This window comes from Anoplolepis gracilipes, chromosome 3 (genome assembly GCF_047496725.1).
Source record: "Anoplolepis gracilipes chromosome 3, ASM4749672v1, whole genome shotgun sequence".
NCBI classification, from domain to species: Eukaryota; Metazoa; Arthropoda; class Insecta; order Hymenoptera; family Formicidae; genus Anoplolepis; species Anoplolepis gracilipes.
Genome location: NC_132972.1, coordinates 15,938,421 through 15,958,755, shown reverse-complemented (window position 1 = coordinate 15,958,755; position 20,335 = coordinate 15,938,421). Strand labels below are relative to the sequence as shown.

The 20,335-nt window shown below is 29.3% G+C and overlaps 5 protein-coding genes across 7 annotated transcripts; 2 read left to right on the top strand and 3 right to left on the bottom strand.

The window, feature by feature from the left end:
* Window positions 1-231: 231 nt before the first annotated feature.
* On the bottom strand, window positions 232-4,032 carry LOC140664320 (T-complex protein 1 subunit alpha-like). Its single transcript, XM_072889369.1, has 10 exons — window positions 3,788-4,032; window positions 2,852-2,937; window positions 2,603-2,731; window positions 2,420-2,517; window positions 2,127-2,237; window positions 1,599-2,004; window positions 1,162-1,364; window positions 846-1,038; window positions 612-775; window positions 232-534 (listed from the first exon to the last, which is right to left on the bottom strand). Exons 1-10 carry the CDS (start codon window positions 3,858-3,860, stop codon window positions 324-326), a joined length of 1,674 nt encoding a protein of 557 aa, XP_072745470.1. The 5' UTR covers window positions 3,861-4,032; the 3' UTR covers window positions 232-323.
* A 1,037-nt stretch (window positions 4,033-5,069) lies between these two features.
* Window positions 5,070-6,791, bottom strand: LOC140664325 (uncharacterized). Its single transcript, XM_072889376.1, has 3 exons — window positions 6,463-6,791; window positions 5,582-5,886; window positions 5,070-5,509 (listed from the first exon to the last, which is right to left on the bottom strand). The coding sequence occupies exons 1-3, from the start codon at window positions 6,569-6,571 to the stop codon at window positions 5,243-5,245; spliced, it is 681 nt and encodes a 226-aa protein (XP_072745477.1). The 5' UTR covers window positions 6,572-6,791; the 3' UTR covers window positions 5,070-5,242.
* Window positions 6,792-6,860: 69 nt separating this feature from the next.
* Tfam (mitochondrial transcription factor A) lies at window positions 6,861-9,752 on the bottom strand. 2 transcript variants are annotated; one of them, XM_072889373.1, is made up of 6 exons: window positions 9,439-9,752; window positions 8,662-9,040; window positions 8,476-8,574; window positions 7,759-8,122; window positions 7,452-7,675; window positions 6,861-7,093 (listed from the first exon to the last, which is right to left on the bottom strand). In XM_072889373.1, exons 1-4 carry the CDS (start codon window positions 9,495-9,497, stop codon window positions 7,913-7,915), a joined length of 747 nt encoding a protein of 248 aa, XP_072745474.1. In that variant the 5' UTR covers window positions 9,498-9,752; the 3' UTR covers window positions 6,861-7,093; window positions 7,452-7,675; window positions 7,759-7,912. The 2 variants fall into 2 exon arrangements, with proteins under 2 accessions (XP_072745474.1, XP_072745475.1); XM_072889374.1 differs by having other exon boundaries at window positions 8,662-9,028; window positions 9,439-9,749.
* Window positions 9,753-10,026: 274 nt separating this feature from the next.
* Window positions 10,027-16,699, top strand: Fl(2)d (Pre-mRNA-splicing regulator female-lethal(2)D). Of its 2 annotated transcripts, XM_072888023.1 has the most exons (6): window positions 10,027-10,454; window positions 11,345-11,705; window positions 14,323-14,447; window positions 14,558-14,736; window positions 14,823-14,977; window positions 15,123-16,696. In XM_072888023.1, the coding sequence occupies exons 2-6, from the start codon at window positions 11,474-11,476 to the stop codon at window positions 15,830-15,832; spliced, it is 1,401 nt and encodes a 466-aa protein (XP_072744124.1). In that variant the 5' UTR covers window positions 10,027-10,454; window positions 11,345-11,473; the 3' UTR covers window positions 15,833-16,696. The 2 variants fall into 2 exon arrangements, with proteins under 2 accessions (XP_072744124.1, XP_072744125.1); XM_072888024.1 differs by lacking the exons at window positions 10,027-10,454; window positions 11,345-11,705 and adding an exon at window positions 11,714-13,149 and having other exon boundaries at window positions 15,123-16,699.
* A 702-nt stretch (window positions 16,700-17,401) lies between these two features.
* Sod2 (superoxide dismutase 2) lies at window positions 17,402-19,822 on the top strand. The gene is made up of 3 exons (XM_072888035.1): window positions 17,402-17,727; window positions 18,440-18,729; window positions 19,297-19,822. The coding sequence occupies exons 1-3, from the start codon at window positions 17,690-17,692 to the stop codon at window positions 19,626-19,628; spliced, it is 660 nt and encodes a 219-aa protein (XP_072744136.1). The 5' UTR covers window positions 17,402-17,689; the 3' UTR covers window positions 19,629-19,822.
* Window positions 19,823-20,335: the final 513 nt, after the last annotated feature.

The window sequence follows — 20,335 nt, the reverse complement described above, 5'->3', positions numbered from 1 at the left end:
TGTTGTTCTCGGGGTCGAGGCCGCCTTTTCTCGCGCATGCGCGGCACAATATAGATATCCAGCGGTTTTCGCGACGAGATTAAAATGATATATATATATATATAAGAGATCTATGCCCCGAAAACAATACTGATTCACTCTCATAAGAATCTCACAAGGTAGTGAATTTGTTAAATTATAATTCGTATTTTTTTATTCTATCGCGTGACATTTATATATGAAATAAAAAGATTTATAAGCTTTTATTATTTATTTTTGTATAAACGTATTATATTTAATGTATATATAATAAATATAAATAAATAACAATAAATCCTTTAATATTAATCTTCCAATTCGCCGGCTTCCATAGCATCTTGATAAGATTTCGTTTTCGAACGTTCGGGATCTAATTTAATCATATCATCGATTCGAAGAATGGTTATAGCTGCTTCAGTGGCAAATTTCAAAGATTTTATTTTTGAAATGGTTGGTTCTAACACGCCAGCTTTTTTATTATCTTTTATACTTCCTACGAGTAAATCAAGACCCACCCTGCAAAAACAGACGTATGAATAATTCATTTTAATTTCATGACATTATAAAAATTAGAAAAATCATAAAGCTATTACCATTTCAGATCGACAAGATCCGGTTTTGTTATACTAGAATTATGATAGGCTCGGAGTTTGGCAACAAGATCCGTCGCATCTTGTGCTGCGTTTACAGCTAATGTTTTTGGTATAATTAATAAAGATCGTGCAAATTCCGCTATAGCCAATTGTTCTCGAGAACTCTGTAATTTAAAAGGATTGTAAATATCTTAATGCAAGAAAGAGATAGAAAATATGTAGATAATCCAATACCAATGATGTTGCAAAGTTTTCTAGATATATAGATAGCGCAGCCTCCACACAACCTCCTCCCACGACGACACTTTTGCTTTCCAAAACTCTTTTAACAACACATAATGCATCATGTATGGAACGTTCCATTTCGTCGCAGTAGTAATCATTTGGTCCGCGTAAAATAATAGAACTCGCTGTACGTGCCTTGGGTCTTAAAGTTAAAAGAAAAGATTAATAATCATAGTTTTTCTTTTTTTTCAAAATAATAATTGCACGATACAAAGGGCAGAAATTGAATTTACTTATTATGTTTTAATTACAATTATACACATACCCTTTAATAAGAATAAGCTCGTCGTCGCATATCATTTCTTGTACTACTTCAGCAGCCTCTCCTAAGAAACTGGCATCAAAACTTTCCTCTCCTTCCATATTTGTTAACGAAGTCAAAAAATGTGCGCCTGTAGCTTTAGCAATTCTTTTCAGATCAGCTTTCTTGCATCTACGCACTGCCATAGCCTTAGCTTCCACAAAATACTGTGAAAAAAGAAAATCAAAATATTGTGCTTATATTATTAGAAAAGTAAATAAATAAAAATAAATATTGTATCTATATTTTAAATATTATAATATATATGTTTTATTTTATTTTAATTTATTACATTTTAATATCTGAATTGTAACCACTTTCTTTTATATCTCTCTTCTCTACAACCATATTATTTATTTATATTATTAGAAAAATCATCAATCTTAAATATGCGACTGTACCTTTAAGCATAGATCGTCAATACCACCAGACAAAAGAACGACATTAGTTCCAGCAGCGAGAATCTTTTGAATACGTTCCTTGGTAATATCAGCTTCACGTTGACGAACGGCTTCGAGTTTCTCGGGATCTGTAATAAGTACTTCAATACCCAACTTCATCTTTGCCTTCTGCAACGAGAAGTCTAGGCATGCGATCTTTGCGTTTGTTATCTTTTTCAGCATTGCTTGAGAAGCGACAGTGCAATTTAAAGCATATCCTTGAACCAAAACCGATTCTCGAACACTTTTTCCATGAGCTTTCAGGACATTGACTGCTTTAACAGGATACAGAGAGCCTCCTTTGCCATCGCTAATTTTTATGGCATTAGCGGCGTCGACTACCATATTACCGAAAAAATTGGCGTCACTAATTATAACCATAGTCATGGAAAATATTTTTAAATGTGTTATTATAGTTTATTTTTTTTATATCAAATATTAAGAACTGATTGTGCAAAAAAGAAACTTTAAATAATATTAGAAGGATACGCTCCAATAATTTTGCTGGACATAGATGTTTTTGCAATATTAACTAAACAATCCTTTCCCAGTTCATCCACACTAACAGTTAAGTGTTCCTGAATGTACTTGCATGCTTCTCTGAAATCAATTTCATACAAAAATTATATTTGTTAAAATTTTCTTCTTTCTTACACTTTTTGACTAGTGTATGATACATTTTTATTAATTTATACAAATTACTCAGTTTAATTATTTGAGAAATTAATTTGATATTGAAAATAGAATAAAATTTATGATTAAGAAAATAGATAAATTCTTACTTGCAGGCAAGCCTGTAACCACTTATGACAGAGGTTGGGTGAATCTTTTGTTTCACAAGCTCATCTGCATTTTTTAAAAGTTCAGCTGCTATTATTACCTAATTAGTAAAAAATTTAATTATTGCATTAAAATTGTCTATTTTAATTTTAGATTTTGTTGAATATAAATATAAATGTACTTACAACTGAAGTAGTACCATCTCCAACCTCCTCGTCTTGTAATTGAGCCAATTCAACTAATATCCGCGCAGCAGGATGTTCGACTTCTAACAAACGCAAGATAGTCGCACCATCATTAGTAACAGTGACATCCTGAAAATATATAATTATAACTTAAACATATATGACATACATGTAATATTTTGTTGCAAATATTTATTTGATATACTATATATATATTTATTTGACAAAAAAGCTAAATAGTATACATACGCCAATATCATCAACTAGCATTTTATCCAAACCAACTGGACCTAATGAACTTTTAACTATGTTAGCAACAGCAGAAGCAGCCATAACTGAAAAAAAATATATATAATACATTTATTTCATATATTTATATTGTCATATATAAATTGTTACATATAACAAAATATAATTACATATATAATTCAAAAATTATATATTAAAATATTATATCTATCATGTACTCTTTAAATAAGATTTACTATCAAAGTATATGTATATATAAGGTATATATTTTAGTACAATCTCTATTTTGAATGCTAAATTGATTCTTAAAGGAATAGTATTTTTAAATCAGTTATCAAAAGTTTGTTATAGATATATTTAGACATTAATAAATTTAACAAATATAATTAATTTTGAAAAAAATCAAATATATACAATATTAACCCTCAAACTGAACATGTTTTTTTGGCACCGTAATCCTGAACTGTGTGGGGTAAAAATTAACTCGGACTGGAGTCCGAGTTAATTTTTTGTACTCTAAAATTACTGAAAAAATTCTTAAAAAATTTACATATCTTCTTTCAAGTTTAAACTAAAAGTTTATGTAGTAGAGTTAAAGAAAGAATATTTTTAAATACTATATTTTTGTTATTAGATCAAAATTTGGAACCATAGATGTTTTATTAAAAATGACACGGACATGAAAGACCCACGTGTTCAGTTTGGCGGTTAAACTTATTTTCTTTTATTCTCAAATTATCAAGCATGCAAGATTTTATATTACACGTAAAACATATAATAGTGATTAATATGCGGTTTGTAATATCCGCGGTTCCAATTCTGCATCATTCATAGATTTTTCAGTAAAATTTAGCAATCGTCACACAAAAGTGACGCGAACGAATTTATTTTGAAGCTTCCGGACGAGATGTAACCAAACATCTTCAGCATCTTTACCATTTTGTGTTCGCACCGGCGCTCCCGAATGTCGGATGCCTCCAACAGCTAAAGGACTCGCTACCGTCGACATATTGCAAAGAAATTGCTGATTTACTCCGAAGAAGCGTGCAAGAAGGTTTTATAATAAAATTCGTGATTCGTAGTAACAACGGAGAGACCAGGAAGAAACCACGTGCAGCAACATCCAACGATGAATATGTAACAAGAGACGAGCAGACGAGAGACGAGAGCCCATTTGTTATTTTCGTTCTCAGTTCTCGAGGCCGCTTTTTCTCACGCATGCGCATTGAATGTGGCTTCAGTAATATATAACTTCATCTTTGTCTAGTATTCAGTAAACAAAGGATGAGAATATGAGCGTCTCTATCATTATACGTCTATGGTTTCTATGCTGACAGTACTGGTAGTGAATTTTAGAACACAGCCTGAATATAATGGAGTCTTGCCTATTTGTCGAAAAAATATATATTTATATAAATATATATATATTTTATTTCTCTTACTGTAGCCTCCCGCCTCCCTACTTCGTTTAAGAAAAAGGACAGTCTCTCTGTCGATCCTATTTCAGTGTGTTAGGGCCCAGAAGTCTTTTATTAATATAAGCTCTCAAATATGACTCAAATACTTTGCTTTTTCTTTTTTCAATCCCTAAATATATATATATTTCATTTCAAATGTAGAAAAGATCCTATTTGACAGAAGAGAATACAAATAAAACTCGGAGTAATGAAGACTAGAGCAAGCTAGAAAGCTTATTCTAATAATAATTATTTTATTATACAATTCTTTGAACCAAATTAAAATTTTAAATAAAATATTACATTCACAAAAAGTATATTAGACTTGTTTATCTGATAAAAACTTTGTTTTTAAAATTCTGTAAGCTTATATATACAACCACTTAACTTCTTTCATGTATTTTATTTTTTTTTTTTGTATTTATATACTTTCTTTTTTACAAGCAATGAGTACTGATAATTGCATATCTTTAATAAAGTGATAAGTTTTGCATGTGTATATATGTACATATTTAGTTTTACATAATATTATCAAAGTTCTTACATTCTTACTTGGACAGATTTTTAATAAAGGCAGAGACAGATAAAAAAGTTCTTAAAAATATTGAAAGTGTAAATGATGAAAAGATAAATTGTTCAATGTATAATTAATTCTATGAATCTATATATGAAAATATTTTACTTTAAATTACATATATTCTTAAAAAATTAATATGTTTTGATATGACATTTTTACAAAACTATCCATTTAGTCTAAATCAAGACACAACACTAAAGGTGTAAAAATATGTAATAAATCAATTCTGTATAATAAATAATAGTGTCTACATATTGAAATTTATATTCTTCTAAACATTTACTTCTTTTTTATACAAAGTTTTCTGTAATGGAATTCCACTTTATCTTCATTCCCATTCAAATAAATTTCAATAAATTACACACTTATTGGTATTGCAGCATTGTGGTAGTAATAGCAGCTAATAGCATAGCGCATTAATACAAAACTAAACATATATAAACCAAAATCATTAAGTATTATAGTAAATAATACAAATGATATTTTAAATCTATAAATTAATTTTGGTTTGATATTGCATAATATCAAAGCAGCAAATAGTAAATTGCTGTCTTGTGTTTCAAGTAAACTCTTACAATTGTATAGACGTCCCAACATCAGTAACAAGTAAGGTATAATAATTGTCTGCAAATATTAACACACGACACATGTAAATGATGAACATGAATACTACAATAAATTATTAGATGAGATTACCTGCCCAAATAAATTATCTAATTTCAGCATTAGTAAAATGTTGACAATCCCAGCTAGCAGGATAAAATTGATACGATTGGATAATAATCTGTGTAACATAAATTTTGGCTTGGATATTTGTTCCGATAAACATGTACTTTTATCACTAGTGTCATTTAAAAAGTTTTCATGTTTATCATCGTTGAATCTTGTAGAATCTTGCAATTCTGCCTCTTTTTCGACATTACATGTACCATTTCTGATATTATATTCTTCCAAATATGTTTCTGTTTTAAAACTATTGCTTTCCATTCGTGGATTATCATCTGCAAAATATTTTTTAAATGTGTCAATCCAAGCCAAAAATCTATTTATACAATGTGTTATGTGAAAAGTAAATAGAAAAAAATTTCATGTATAAATATCTAATATCTATATAAATATAACATGCATTTCAAAAATATATTTTTTGAAAGATGTATTAAAAACACATTATCTCAATTCCTCAATATATAATAATGAATTATTGTACTAGCATCTATGAAATCAAACTCGAGGCATGATTTCCATTCCTGCTTGCACTACATACATCAATGTTATAATTTTTCTGATGATAATTATTCAAAATGATGCTTGTCTCTTTGCATCTCTTAGCAAAATAACATATATTGAAAAGACAAAACAACATGCATTTAAACATGTATTTAGCTAAAAATTTCCGAGTGTTCATGCGAATCAAATACTTCTTCCAATATAGTATACGCGTGTTTTGGAAATTTTTTACTATACTCATTAAAATCTTTTATTTGTTTGGGAATTATTACTAGATTTTCGCAGAATTTAAAAATATAGTTACTCTTTTACGTGTTACATCTTTTTATTAATTTATTCGTTATATTTACCGTCAATTTCATCTGCATTATTCCTCGCTATAATTTTACGTAAACGATTTTCCGAGTTTTCTAAAATTCGTCGTCTCCTTGCTTCTCTTCTGGCATTAGTTTCAGCCATTATTGTATCTAATAATTACAATATGCGATGACAAGCTTTTTTGGTAATATGCACTCGGGTAAATTGTGCATTAATCGAGAAAAGCATTAAAGATTAAATAAGACGTATTTACATTCGTTTGCGGATATTTATAAGAACAGAGATAAATGAAGGAAAAAAGCACGCTTCTTTGAAAGATTAGGTTAGAGATTGACTTTTAGCGCCATCCAGAAGCGTCAAACTAAAATGAATCACGTGACGAGTGACGAGTGACGAGAAACGAGAAGTGGTTGATTTGAATCACTGTGGATTGCATACACACAAATACACACTGTGTATTTATATAATTTGTAAATTCAATACAAACATATGAGCGCGAAATAAAAATACATAAGTTGATCTGTTAAAATAATTCGTACTTGTTTCAAGATAATTCGCACAATTTGTATCTAAGTCATATAAAATGTTGATGATCTAATCCATCAGATGTATCTGCTGCTGTCATCATCGTAACATTTAATCCAGTTGGGTTAGTGTAAATTTCTATAAAAAAGCAGAGGCAAAGAAATGAAATGTTAGTATATGTATGATTTAAAAAAAGTTAAAATATTAATATTCGAGGTGAATTTTTTCAGAATAATTATCAATTAAGGATAATTCAATTGATAATAATCAAGGAATATTTACATAATAATTATATACACAAATTTATTGTATAAAGAAAATATATAATACAAGATACAAACTATATAATATAGAAAAATACGAAAATACTACTTGCACTTCAATAAATTTGATATTTAACAATGGTTTGATATTAATGTTACTTATACATAAGGTTAAAAATACAAAATATTGATATTAAAATACCACCTGTACCAATAAATACATATTCTCTTACCATTTTCCAATTTTTACTGGATTCTTTCAAGACTGTTAAAAATCTTTGCCATATAGAAGCAAAGTACTTATGCATCTGTGTACGTGATTTTTGAGGTTGCACTGATTCATTAACATTACTAATCAATGCATTTGTCATTGTACTTCTCGAATATTTTATTACATCTCGTAAATTGCTTTTATTATTGTAAAGTACTAAGCTTTTTGTAGATTTATATTGTTCATCTAAACAAATCATATATAATTTATTTTTTATTATTTTAATAATGATTGTAAAATCTTCAAGCTAATAATAATTTTTTTATTACCTCTGTTAGTATCAGAAATATTTCCAAGTGTATACTGTGTATCAGTGCCCCAACCTGTTTTAATATTTTCTTTGTTTCGAGTTCTAACTTTGGAGAAATCTGTAACAATGGATTCAGGGATTTTCGTATTAGATTGGTTGGGGCACTCCGAATCCTATTTTTTGTGTTTATCAATATCGACATCATGTTTAGATTTAAGAGTAGATTTTAATAAATCTTGATGACCTTCTCGAATCATATTTTCCTCCCATTTTTTTATTTCAACTTTATATTTTTCTGATAATTGCGCTGCGTCTGTTATATATTTACTTTTAGCTTCCATTGTCAAATTCTTCCATTCTTTACCCAAGTTACTTAACCAATCCTAAAAATATGATAAATATGATAAAATATGATAAAAAAGACAAAATTATTATACATTACTTTCCTACTTTTCTTTATTTACCTTAAAAAATATATATATTTTCCCTTTATATACTTTTCTAATCACTTAGAAAATAAAGCATTGTTTGCAATGCTTTTTTACTAGCTACTAGTCAGTTTGCTAACTAGTAAAGAAACATCATGTATTTTAAAATACTAGTAAACTAGCATGCTTCTTTCTCTCTCTAACTAGCACAATAATCAAATTAAAATATTTCAACTTTACTAGCTGCTAGTGCATCAGAATGTTAACAATTAATAAAAAAGCATCTAAGTCATGCTTAATAAACTTACTTGCTGTGATACATGTGAATCTTTGCTCATCTTATTATCCTGCACGAATAAGATAAAGGCAGTTAATGGCCGCTTTGGTTTTCCTAGTTCTGCAAGTTTCTGTCATAGAAATAAAAACATATATGTTACATAAACATATTACATAATCAAATTTTCAAGTTTTAGTATATATCTTAATATAAATACTTGTTTAACTTGACTTTTTTCTAAAGCATGCTCCTTTTTTACTAATTCTTTTTTTATTAACATCTGCTGATCATCAGTTATTGAATTCTTATAATCCATTAATTTTTGTTTATACACAGAGTGTTGTTCCATATACTGCTTTTGCAAATTCTGTTTTACTGTTGGCTCTACATGTGCCCATTGTTTTGCTACTTTTTTCACAAGATCTTGCTGCGTACAATTGGGATATTCTTTGTGCAACTTATCTTTCATTGAGAGAAAATATTGCATAAATACATTTAATGGTTTCTTGGGTTTTGGTGGTAAAATATTTTTTTCTATATTGCGCTTAAGTTTGGATATGGATTCTTGCGTGGTAGCCAATCTTCTATAATAAAAACTTAAAAAATTTATTATATATACAAAATAATTTATGAAATCTTAAATTATTTTTTAGTTTCTTATTTATAAATATCTGACACAAAAGACAAAGATTTTAAAAATAAAATGTTATAAACATTTTTTTCTCTTTCTCAAGTCACTTTAATAATATCTATTATTTCTTATATATCTTGATTAAAACATTCTGAAACAATATTTGTAACGACTAAAGAAATAAAATAACGTTAATAATGTTAATCTTTAATTATAAATTTCAATAATGAATAATTTATGTATACCATAAAAAAATTTCGTTATTTCTCATTGGTAAGTTAAAAGAGCTTTTGATAATATAATTATTTAAAAATCTCTAAATCACCAATCATGATAGAAAATCAATAAAATAATTGATTTTACCTTGTACACAAATTAACGCCATTAATAGGAAATAATAACCTCCAGCTCGTTATAATCATGGTAAATGTGCTTTCAGTATTATTATTAAGCAACCTTTCTTGATAGTGTGTGATTTTTTGTATTAGAATTAGTCTTAAATTCTCATAAATATACCGGTACACACAATTATAAAATCAAGTTACATTGAGAAATCTTCATTCGAGAGTTCTTCTTTTTCTTATTTTCTTTTTTTTGTAGACTACTTTAAACTTTTGTCTTAGATTTAGTATCACGCAAAACCACGCTGAATCAACCACAATAGTTAACCATAGATAAAGAAAACATTTCAATAGATAAGCGTGTTACGAAAAAAAAATGCCCGGATGTGATATGTGATCGTGTTTAGAAAACCTCTAGGAGAGAGAAGTGACAATTGATCATGTGACCACCTTTCCATCAGCCAATCACAGAAAAGGTGATCGCATGATCAGTTGTCGCTTCTCTCTTCTAGAAATTCCTAGTCTGAGCAGAAAAAACGTGAACTGTGTTGGCAACACTGCTACTAACCCGGTGGTATATAGGGTTATAGATATAGGTCGATCATGATTGGAGCATGCGCTGGCACGCGTCCGTTTGCTCTTTTCGGGGACCGCGATGTGACTGTCATTCATGATTAATCGCAGCATTCTTAAGTGTATCGCGTGTTTTTCGCGAGTTTCCGCGTTTGATTTCCTCGCCGTATGGTGTCATATGTCAAAATACTTTGGCTAGCGTACCTCGGCTGCGAGTTGTCACACGTCCCCTCGTGCGTTCGGTTCTATTCGGATTGATCGATCGCGAAGAGAGAGAGAGAGAGAGAGAGAGAGAGAGAGAAAAGTTCTCTTCACCGCACGCGGAGAATCCGTTTGGCGCTTTTTCCACGAATGTACGAGAGTCTTGTACGTGGACACGATGTTACGCATTTTGCCTCTTTTCTGATGCCGAGCGAATATTTCTGCGATAAAAAGACCTCTGCCTGGTTCGAACGGATGAGATAGGTAGGTGTGAATAAATTTTAACGGCGAGAAAAAATGTTGGAGCGCGATGCTAAAAATCGATCGCGATGAATTAGCTTCACTTGTCTTCCCCGCGATTCGAAATCGGCGAAATAACGATTACGATTTACGTCTCGTTGCGTTCGCTCGTTCGAACATGAAGATAAGAAGGAAGGGATGAGACGTGAGTGAAAAAAAGATGAATGCTCCGAGCGTAAATGCTCCTTCGTGGCAGACATGTCGATGTAATGGCGTCACGACTTTGTCTTCTGCCGGAGATAAATGCATTCCGCCTTCCTAATTACCACCACGGTAGATTCTAGCGAACTATTCACGTGACTTTAGAATATTATTTCTTCCGAATTTCATTTAATCTAACTTGTTATAACGATATTACATCGTGTCTTGTAATCGCTTTATGGATACGCGGATCAGTCAGTCTGATTCTGATATATTTTCAAATAGTTTAATATACAAGTATATTTCGTATATTGTGATTAAATCGTTTGGAAGAAGAAAGAGTGGACACATATTGTATTTTTATATACTAATTCTTAGAAAAAATTTATAATTTCCATAAACGTATAAACAAGCTGTCAATAATAATAATAATAAATGTTTAATAAAGTGATCTGTAGGTTAATAGATTAGATACATATATATCATCGATATGATTATCATATTTGAAGTTAATCGTATAATTTTGTGATATTTTTTTTCTATTTTACAGAATTATCCTTTCAAATATGTATTTTTAACGATAGATACAAATAAACCAATTTATTTAATGAAGTATTATTTATATCATATAATTGCAGAGAAAGGAATAGTTTACAATTTCGAAATTCGTATATTATTTTTGATTTTAATTATGTTATATTTTTCTGTTTCAGGTGAATCTTTTAAACCAATTACATCAATATTTGATCAGTGGTACAATCATCGTCATTAATGAGTAGAAGGTTTTGTGCTTGAATAAAGGCTTCTACGAATCAACATCATAGCTACAAATTAGCAGTGAAATGGCAGATGAATGCAGCGAAGTGAAATCAGCAGGACCATCCTCGCCAAGGAGTCCTCAGAGCGGTAGCACTGTTGGAAAACCCAGTAGCCCACATTCTCCTAGGCAACCAAGACGTGTGAAGCTTACTCAGCAACAATTGGACAGCTTGACAAAGGACGAGCTAGCGGCCAAATGGCATGAACAGGACTTGTATGTGGAGTGTCTAGAAGCCCAGGCGGCAGCTCAGGAAGGTACTGAGATCACACGAGTGAGACCATCTCACTCACCACATATCTTAAGCGAATTAACGAATGCCAGAACACAACGGTTTTTTATAAGAGACAAGACTCTCATAGGGACGCTAAGCATAGGGTTCATTAGACCAGTGTTTAGGATACTATCGTTAAATTGTCTATTAGGATTAAGATAACGAGAGAGCTTTAGATAAGTAATACACTGTAGGTACAAAATATGGTACTATATACTATTTTTATGCTCTCTATGAGAAAGCTCAGTACATGTGTATGTGCAGTCAAATTGTTTTATTGTATTTGCACAAGTACTGAAAGACATAAAACTGAGATAATGTTACGTTTCGTAATATGCGATATAGTGTTGATTAACTTAATCATATATACATTAATTTTTAAAACAGCATTTGTGATGTGTAGTGCGGATAATTAAATTAAAGATTCATATGTATAGTGACATAAACGAAAATTTTCAACGCGGAAATTCTCATCTGTGAGCATAGGTTGTGGAGTGATAGCCACATATATATATAATATATAAAAAAAGCTGGGATATATTTGTAGGCTGAGATATATCTGCACTAAATTTTCCTGTGAGCAGTTACGGTCAGCCATGAAAAGCATAGTTAGCGAGTAAAAGTGAATATGGCTGAAATAACAAGTGTTAATGTGTATCAAGAGGCCATTTCTTTGTCTGAAAATGTGTCTGCCATCAATATTGTGGAAGACACAACCAGTCCGAGATAACATTTTTTAAGTGCCTGTGCAGTGTATCGCGTATACTTCTGCAGTGTAATAATTATACCGCCAAATGCAGGACAAGTGTGTGCGCGCGTGTAATTCGAAATATCGAGTTTCTAGTTAACAAAGATGAGATGAAAAGCACAGCGTTTTTATAAGGACGCTGAATTTACGGCTCAGAGGAGATAATAAGAATGGGTCCACGTCACTCTTTGGCCAAAATACTGCATTTAGGGTGCGTGAATTTAAATCACTCGGTGAAGTACGCAATCACAGCATTCGCCGTTACCAAAACTGGAACACTATTACCTAATCCTACCCCAATTCTTTTTTCTCCCTCATTTTCCTTTTTTCAAATCTACATATTTTTATATATTGCCTTTTATCCTTAAACCTTTTTCCTGTTAGATAATGCAATTTTTAATTAATTGTATTCCTAGACCAATCATCCTTCTACATATTCTTACTATGAATGCAACTTGTGTGCATGCATTTATACCTGCACCATAATGTCCGGATATCAGAAACGCATTTCAAAAATACAAACCTGTGAATTAAGCCCGGCCGGCGTCTCGTTACAACATCTGTGCCTACAACAAGTACATGCTTGATTCTTGCGGAAGAAAAGTAACATCCACTCTTGGTCTTGGTGGAAGTACAGAGAATCTCACAATGGCACGTCGCAACGAGCTCCAAAATCAAAGTATGCGCTAATTAACAATGTCAATGGTCAGGCAGTCATTGTCACATACTTATGAAAGTATATAGTTTATTTATGCGCACTTAGGTTAAAATTACAAATAGTAATTTTTCACCAATACACACTTGGTTCCAACAAAAACTCTCTCTCTCTCTATATATATATATGTATATATTTACATATGAAAATTATACAGAATATTTTACACAATCACACAAATACAGTACATTTAGAGTCTGAAATTTCAAGCACTCTATGTGGTTCATAAATTCGTATTTTTCATTATATAAATGTGTATTCCCAGAATAGAAAATAATTACTAATTTATTTCCATTTTTTCAATTATAGCTACAAAAAAGAAACTTTTAAATATTTATAAATATATTATTGATATAAAAAATTTTATTATTATTATTTATACAATGGAATGAAGTATATATTTAACTTAATATTTCTTTATAATAACAAATTTTATAAAATTGTTTATTAGTTTTAACTATTTTAAGAATTAAGAGAATAATAAAGAGAAAGAAATTCTCTTAGTCTTATTAAACATGGTATGTTTGCATAGAAATGTAACTAGCAGTAGAAATCATAGCTTCACTTTTTAATTATAAAATTTGTAAAATGATGAAAAACAAAAATTTTAAATCTTGTATGCTTACATAAATATTGTTTATTTAAATCAGAGCTTCTAAAAATTCGTATTTTTTTAATTGTTTATATGCAAAAGAGTAAAAAAATTAAATTTACATAAAATAATAAACAAAATTTCTCTTTAAATATTTTGACAAAAATGATAAAATATGATATGAAATAATAACTATGTTTTTCCCAAACAACCTAAACTGTCACAGGCTTAAAATAGTTTCAAAGTTTATATGTAAATGTATTAAATATCTCTTCTATGAAATATGTTCTATTAATTTACTCTAACTATTTCAATGTAACAAATAATTTTGATATTTTATAGGAAATATTTTTCTTATATACAAGATATTATGCTGAATATATACATGTCATAAATATTGGAATTTTGAGAAACAAATATATATATGTGTGCATATATATATATATATATATATATATATATATATATATATATATATATATATTAATGCTATTGGAATTTGAAATTTTAGAAATAGAAAAATTATATAGACTATTCTTTTATAGGTGAACTAGGTTCATTGAGAGAATCCGAAAACAAATACAGGCAACAATATGTAGAAGCATCTCACAGAGAGAAGATCTTAGTAAGGAGGCTTGCCTCTAAAGAGCAGGAATTGCAAGAATATATTGTATGTAAACAATTTTAGATACATTAAAATTCTAAAAATTAAAATTTCTCTTGTAAAACTTATTCTTATGTAAACGCGTATAAATAAAAAAAACTTTTCTTTTCTGTTAGAATCAAATAACTGAAATGAAAGCCACCCAAGCTCCGTCCGCAGCTGCATTAAGGTCTGCTCTGTTAGATCCAGCTGTTAATATATTAGTACAGAGATTAAGGCAAGAATTAATAACAACCAAGGGTAAATTAGAGGATACACAAAATGAGCTAAGCGCATGGAAATTTACACCAGACAGGTCAGAAAAAGAATTTTTAATATTTATATATTGAATAAAATATAGTGCACAGTACTTTTTCTACTTATATTATATTTTACTTACAGCAATACAGGGAAAAGATTAATGGCAAAATGTAGATTATTGTATCAAGAAAACGAAGAACTTGGTCGTATGATTGCTAGTGGACGTATCGCTAAGTTAGAAGGCGAACTCGCCCTACAAAAAAATTTCAGTGAAGAAGTCAAAAAGTCACAATCAGGTATTATTAAATATTCATTGATTTATAAACTTATACAATTTGTATAATTATTACAATTAAAATCGGATTTTTTTTATAATCGAAATGTCTTGAATTTCATATATTTGAAAACGTCAGCCCTTGAACATTTTCTTTCTTTTTGCAGAATTAGACGAGTTTCTACAGGATTTAGATGAAGACGTGGAGGGTATGCAGAGTACTATTTACTTTTTACAACAAGAACTACGCAAGGCACGAGAATCTGTCACTCTATTACAACAAGAAAATGCAGCATTGAAGGCGAATACGAACGAGAATAATTTATCGAATGGTTTATCACCCCATACACCTCCCATTAAAAAGGAAGAATTGGAAGAAACTTCTGATACGAAACCAGATACGAAACCTTCGAAAATGGAGGACAGTGATATGTGCAAAGGTGTAAGAACTCCACCGTTAACGTCGGCCCAGAGTGAGCTTACTAGTGTCGAAAGAACAGAACGTGCAGAGAGAAAACTTAATCAAGCCGAACACATTGACGAAAGTTCTAGCGACTCCGCGGCATTAATTATTAAGGTTGAAAATGAGGAACTCAGTGATAGAGAAGAGGAGCACGAGGAGAATCAGAACAAACGAATATTAAGGAGTAAAAGTCACAATAGGAATAGTGGTAAATCAAACGGAGAAGAGGTGTTAACGCGAACTACGCGGGGTAGGGACAGGATAAAAAGGGAGAAAAGTGCAGCCAGTAGTGATGATGAAAGGACGCACAAGAAGAAACGAAGGGAAAGTATTCTTTCTCTCGATTATAATGAAGGTGATGATGATGCATTAGTTTTAACTAATGGCGAAACTCTACAAAGTGATCCAGAATAAATGATACTTTAGATTGATTTTGAATTATACCTAACCATAATGTGGTGAAAATTCGCGATATGATTTGACACTTTTTCTCGCGCGTTTCTGTGTACAAAATTTTTCAATTAACGCAACGCCAGCTGTTTACAAGGACGTGTTTGAATAAACGAATAATTAGCCATAAAGAAAGAGACATAATTTTAGTACCTGTATTGGTAATAATTTCAAATGATAAATACATTGACATTATCTTTGGAGATAATAAAAAATACGAAATTAACAAAAAAAAATTACTTGTAAATACTCTTGTACTGTTAGATTAGTAGAAAATTTAAAATTCGTTTCAATCATCAAATTATTTGCATATGACCAAATCACAAATTACATTACAAAGATATATTCAAATAAATTTGATTATTGCTTTATAATTTTGCAGTATTTTGATATTCAGTCAAATTCTGCAAAAAAACCAGCACAATCAGGTTTTGTTCATATTTTGTAAATTTCTTGTATCAACATCTTATGTAAATCAGTAAAAGTTTGATTAATCAGTAAAAATGAATGATATTGGATGAAAAATTGTCAAGAATTAATCAAAAACGCCTGATCATATTTTATGTAACAATAATCAATACTTTCAGATATATACATGAAAATTTAAATTATATATGTAATAATTCTAATGTATATATGTGTACACTACACAGAAGGTTTACGTAACATGAGACAATATCAATTGCGCGCATGCGTTTTTATTTTTCTTTTTTATCAAGTATCTTTTAATTGGAAAGAAAAAGAGAAAAAAATATATAAATGATTTAAAATATATATAAAATAGCATTATTTTTTGCAAAGCACATATGGATTGATCTCACAATATATTAAAAATATTATTAATTTTTAATCTTTTCAAAAATTGTACTTATATAAAATATATATAAAGTACAGTCACGTTTTTGAATTTCCAAGAAATTGTATGAAACTGTATTTAATAACTAATTTTTATCTATAGATATATAGAACTTTGTTTTATATTGTCTTTTCAAATTTGTACTTTTATTTCCGTTTTTTAAGAAAGAACGCGCGTAAAGAAAAATAGAAAATATATATATAAATTTGCATTATGTACATATATAAAGAGTATTGTAAAATATGTATTATATGATATATATCATCCCAATTTTCTATGTAGTGCCATTATTATTTTTTTTTAGGAATCTATCACGAAAGATAACAATAATTTCTAAGTTATAAATTAAAAATAAAATTTTTTATATGCATATTTCGTAATTAAATGATACCTTCTTTTCTTGAAATCATTTTTTATTCTGTATGACATTTATATAAAATATTTTTAATGAATGCAATAAGTAGAATTTAAGCTTCTAGATATAATCCTTTATTTTAAAATTATCCTATAATAATAATAGTGGTTAATATACCAATCATATATTTGATATGTCTTACATATTATTGGCATTAATAGTAAACGACAAATAAACAATAACAAGAGATTTTATATTTTTAGAAGGGTGTATATTGCACCTATGTAGATACGAGCCTGCCTAGCTGTCACGTGGTACGGTGACGTTATGCATGCGTACGAGTTCCGCCGGTGGTATTTGTTCCACATTTTACGATTTTTCTTTACCGATTTTACTGATTGCAGTTTGCAGTTATGGATAACGCAATAGTGCCAAAGTCGGTATCGCAAGTATTCGACAAATAGTTTGCCAGTAGTTTGCGCTAGTAGCGCCTATACTTCCCATACATTGACAGTTTATAATAAGAGACCAAGGCAACCAAATAAGACTCGTAAAGGGAAAGCATTAAATTATTTTCAAAAATAAAGTCCATTTCGCTACTTTTATCATCATGTTTGCAGCAAGACGTATTCTCGTCTCCAATACAATGTAAATATGCTAATATTGTTCTTACATTCAGTCTTGTTTTCGTATTATGTAATTTCTAACCTAATATGTAATCTCAATATTTTTGCAACGATAGCTTTCTTGTCTATAGCGAATTTTCAATCATGTGAGTCGATAATAATTTATATAAGACGATATGTATGTCAACAATTTATATAAAACGGTACAGCAACATGCGCACGAATGACCGTGCAAATAGAATTGTCAAAAAATAAACTACTCTATTTTAGATTTTTATATCTATTTGCACGACCGGCGAAAATTTGTATATGATTTATCTAAAGAAACCTTCCATTTTTTTTAGCAAACAAACAATATTACAATGTTGTATAAACAGATGTGTTTAAAAAAAAAATTTTTTTTTTTCACTTATCGATATATAATTAAACTGTCTATCTTAGAATTTATAATTATTAATTTTTTATTTTATTCGCATTCTTAAGTATAGTTTTTTTGATAATTATTTCTTTGATAAATTACAAATTATATTATTGTAATTATATTACTGGAAATAGTAAAAATTTGCAAATTAGATAAAATGCAAGTTTATTTATTGTTTAATTAATTTTATTAAATTTATTGACTTTTTTATATATTATATATGCTTTATATATCTCATATATCTTATAAATAATGTACTTCAACATACATTATCAGTTATATTATCAGTAGTTGATATAATTTACAATTACAGCAAGGATGTATTTGCGAGATCAAAGCACTCGCTTCCAGACCTGCCATATGATTATAAAGCTCTGGAGCCTATCATATGTGCAGAGATCATGCAGCTTCATCATTCTAAACATCACGCAACGTATGTCAATAACTTAAACGTTGCTGAGGAGAAACTGAAGGAGGCAGTTGCAAAAGGTGATGTCAATACACAAATTGCTCTAGCTCCAGCCATCAAATTCAATGGTGGTGGTCATATCAATCATTCGATCTTCTGGTGCAATCTTTCACCCTGTGGCGGCGATCCAGATGGTAATGATGAGAAAAATGAACAGAATAATAAATTAGTTTCAAATTGAGCTTTATATATATATATAAAAGTACAGAAAAGAAATAATGAATTAAATTTGTTTATTATGAAAATACAAAGTAATTTTAAAGATATTTATTTTTACAGAGCTCTCTCTTTTTGCATCAAATTGAGATTATAATAGAATTCAGCCAATTATACTTTATCTTCTAACAACAGCATTATTTAAATGATGATAATATTTTATATTCTCAATTAATTAAATTTTATAATATATTTTGTATAATCATAATCATTACTTTTACAAGACATGTCGGTTTTAAGATTTAAAATTTTTAAATTCTAATTCCTTTATGAGACAGATGACATAGCTTTGAAAGATTCACTTAAACAAATATAAATATTTAAAGACATTTAAAAATTGCAAAGTTTTATTTCTCTTGAACGTAAAGAAGAAGGAAGAATAATATATTATACATTTAAACATTAATTACAGATTTAATTTTAGATCGAAAAATATAATAAAGTGCAACTTGTATAGATAATATATTATGTATCTATTGTCTTAGCTGCCCTGGTGAAACAGATCGACAAGGATTTTGGCAGTTTAGAGGAACTGAAAAAACGCTTATCTGAAACAACTGTAGCAATTCAGGGCTCTGGCTGGGGTTGGCTTGGATATGATCAAAAAGCAAAGTCCCTCAGAATAGCGACTTGCGCAAATCAAGATCCGTTGCAGGCCACAACTGGCCTTATTCCTCTCTTTGGTATTGATGTATGGGAACACGCCTATTACTTGCAATACAAGAATGTACGTCCCGATTATGTGAAAGCGATCTTTGACATTGTCAACTGGAAGGACGTGAACGCGCGTTTTAAAACCGCTGCTGCTGGTTGCTAAGAGTCAATATAGACATTTAGCGCACTTAAATCTATTTTAAGTGTCGTTTAGAAAGACGCTTTTTTTTAGGGTTTGTATTGTCACGAACTTTCATTACACGCCTGTGATTTTCTGTATGTTTTTCTTTTTCTCAACTGTATTCAAGATTTGTGTAACTATGATAAGCGCTAAGTAAAACAAATGTAAACAAGCAACGAGCAACGTTTACTTCATATCTTATCCTTAGAATGAGACTAAATGTAGTTTTTATTTTGGAAATATCACTTATAAATGCATAGTCATTTTTTTTCGTCTATATAATTTATTTTATATAAAATATATACTTAAATTAATTTTTTTTCAAATTGTGAAGATATATATGTTAAGAGTATATTAAGAATATTGTTCTGTGATTATATATAAAAAATTGACATTTATTATATCTTGTTTCTAATTAGCAGAGTTCTTGAAAAGCATACATGAAAAATGTTCATAGGTATATGAATTTTTTTTTGTTGATTAATAAATTCTGAAGTATTTTATATAAGAATTTATTAATTAAATATAAAAAGATAAATTTTTATGAAAAAGAAACGTCCTTATAATTTAATGACAAATTAAAGTAAAATATTCTTCAATTAAATAAACTCAAATTTTATAATTAATTTGTATATATTTTCCAATTTCATAATATTCGTGTTAAAAATACAATATAAATTTACAGAGAA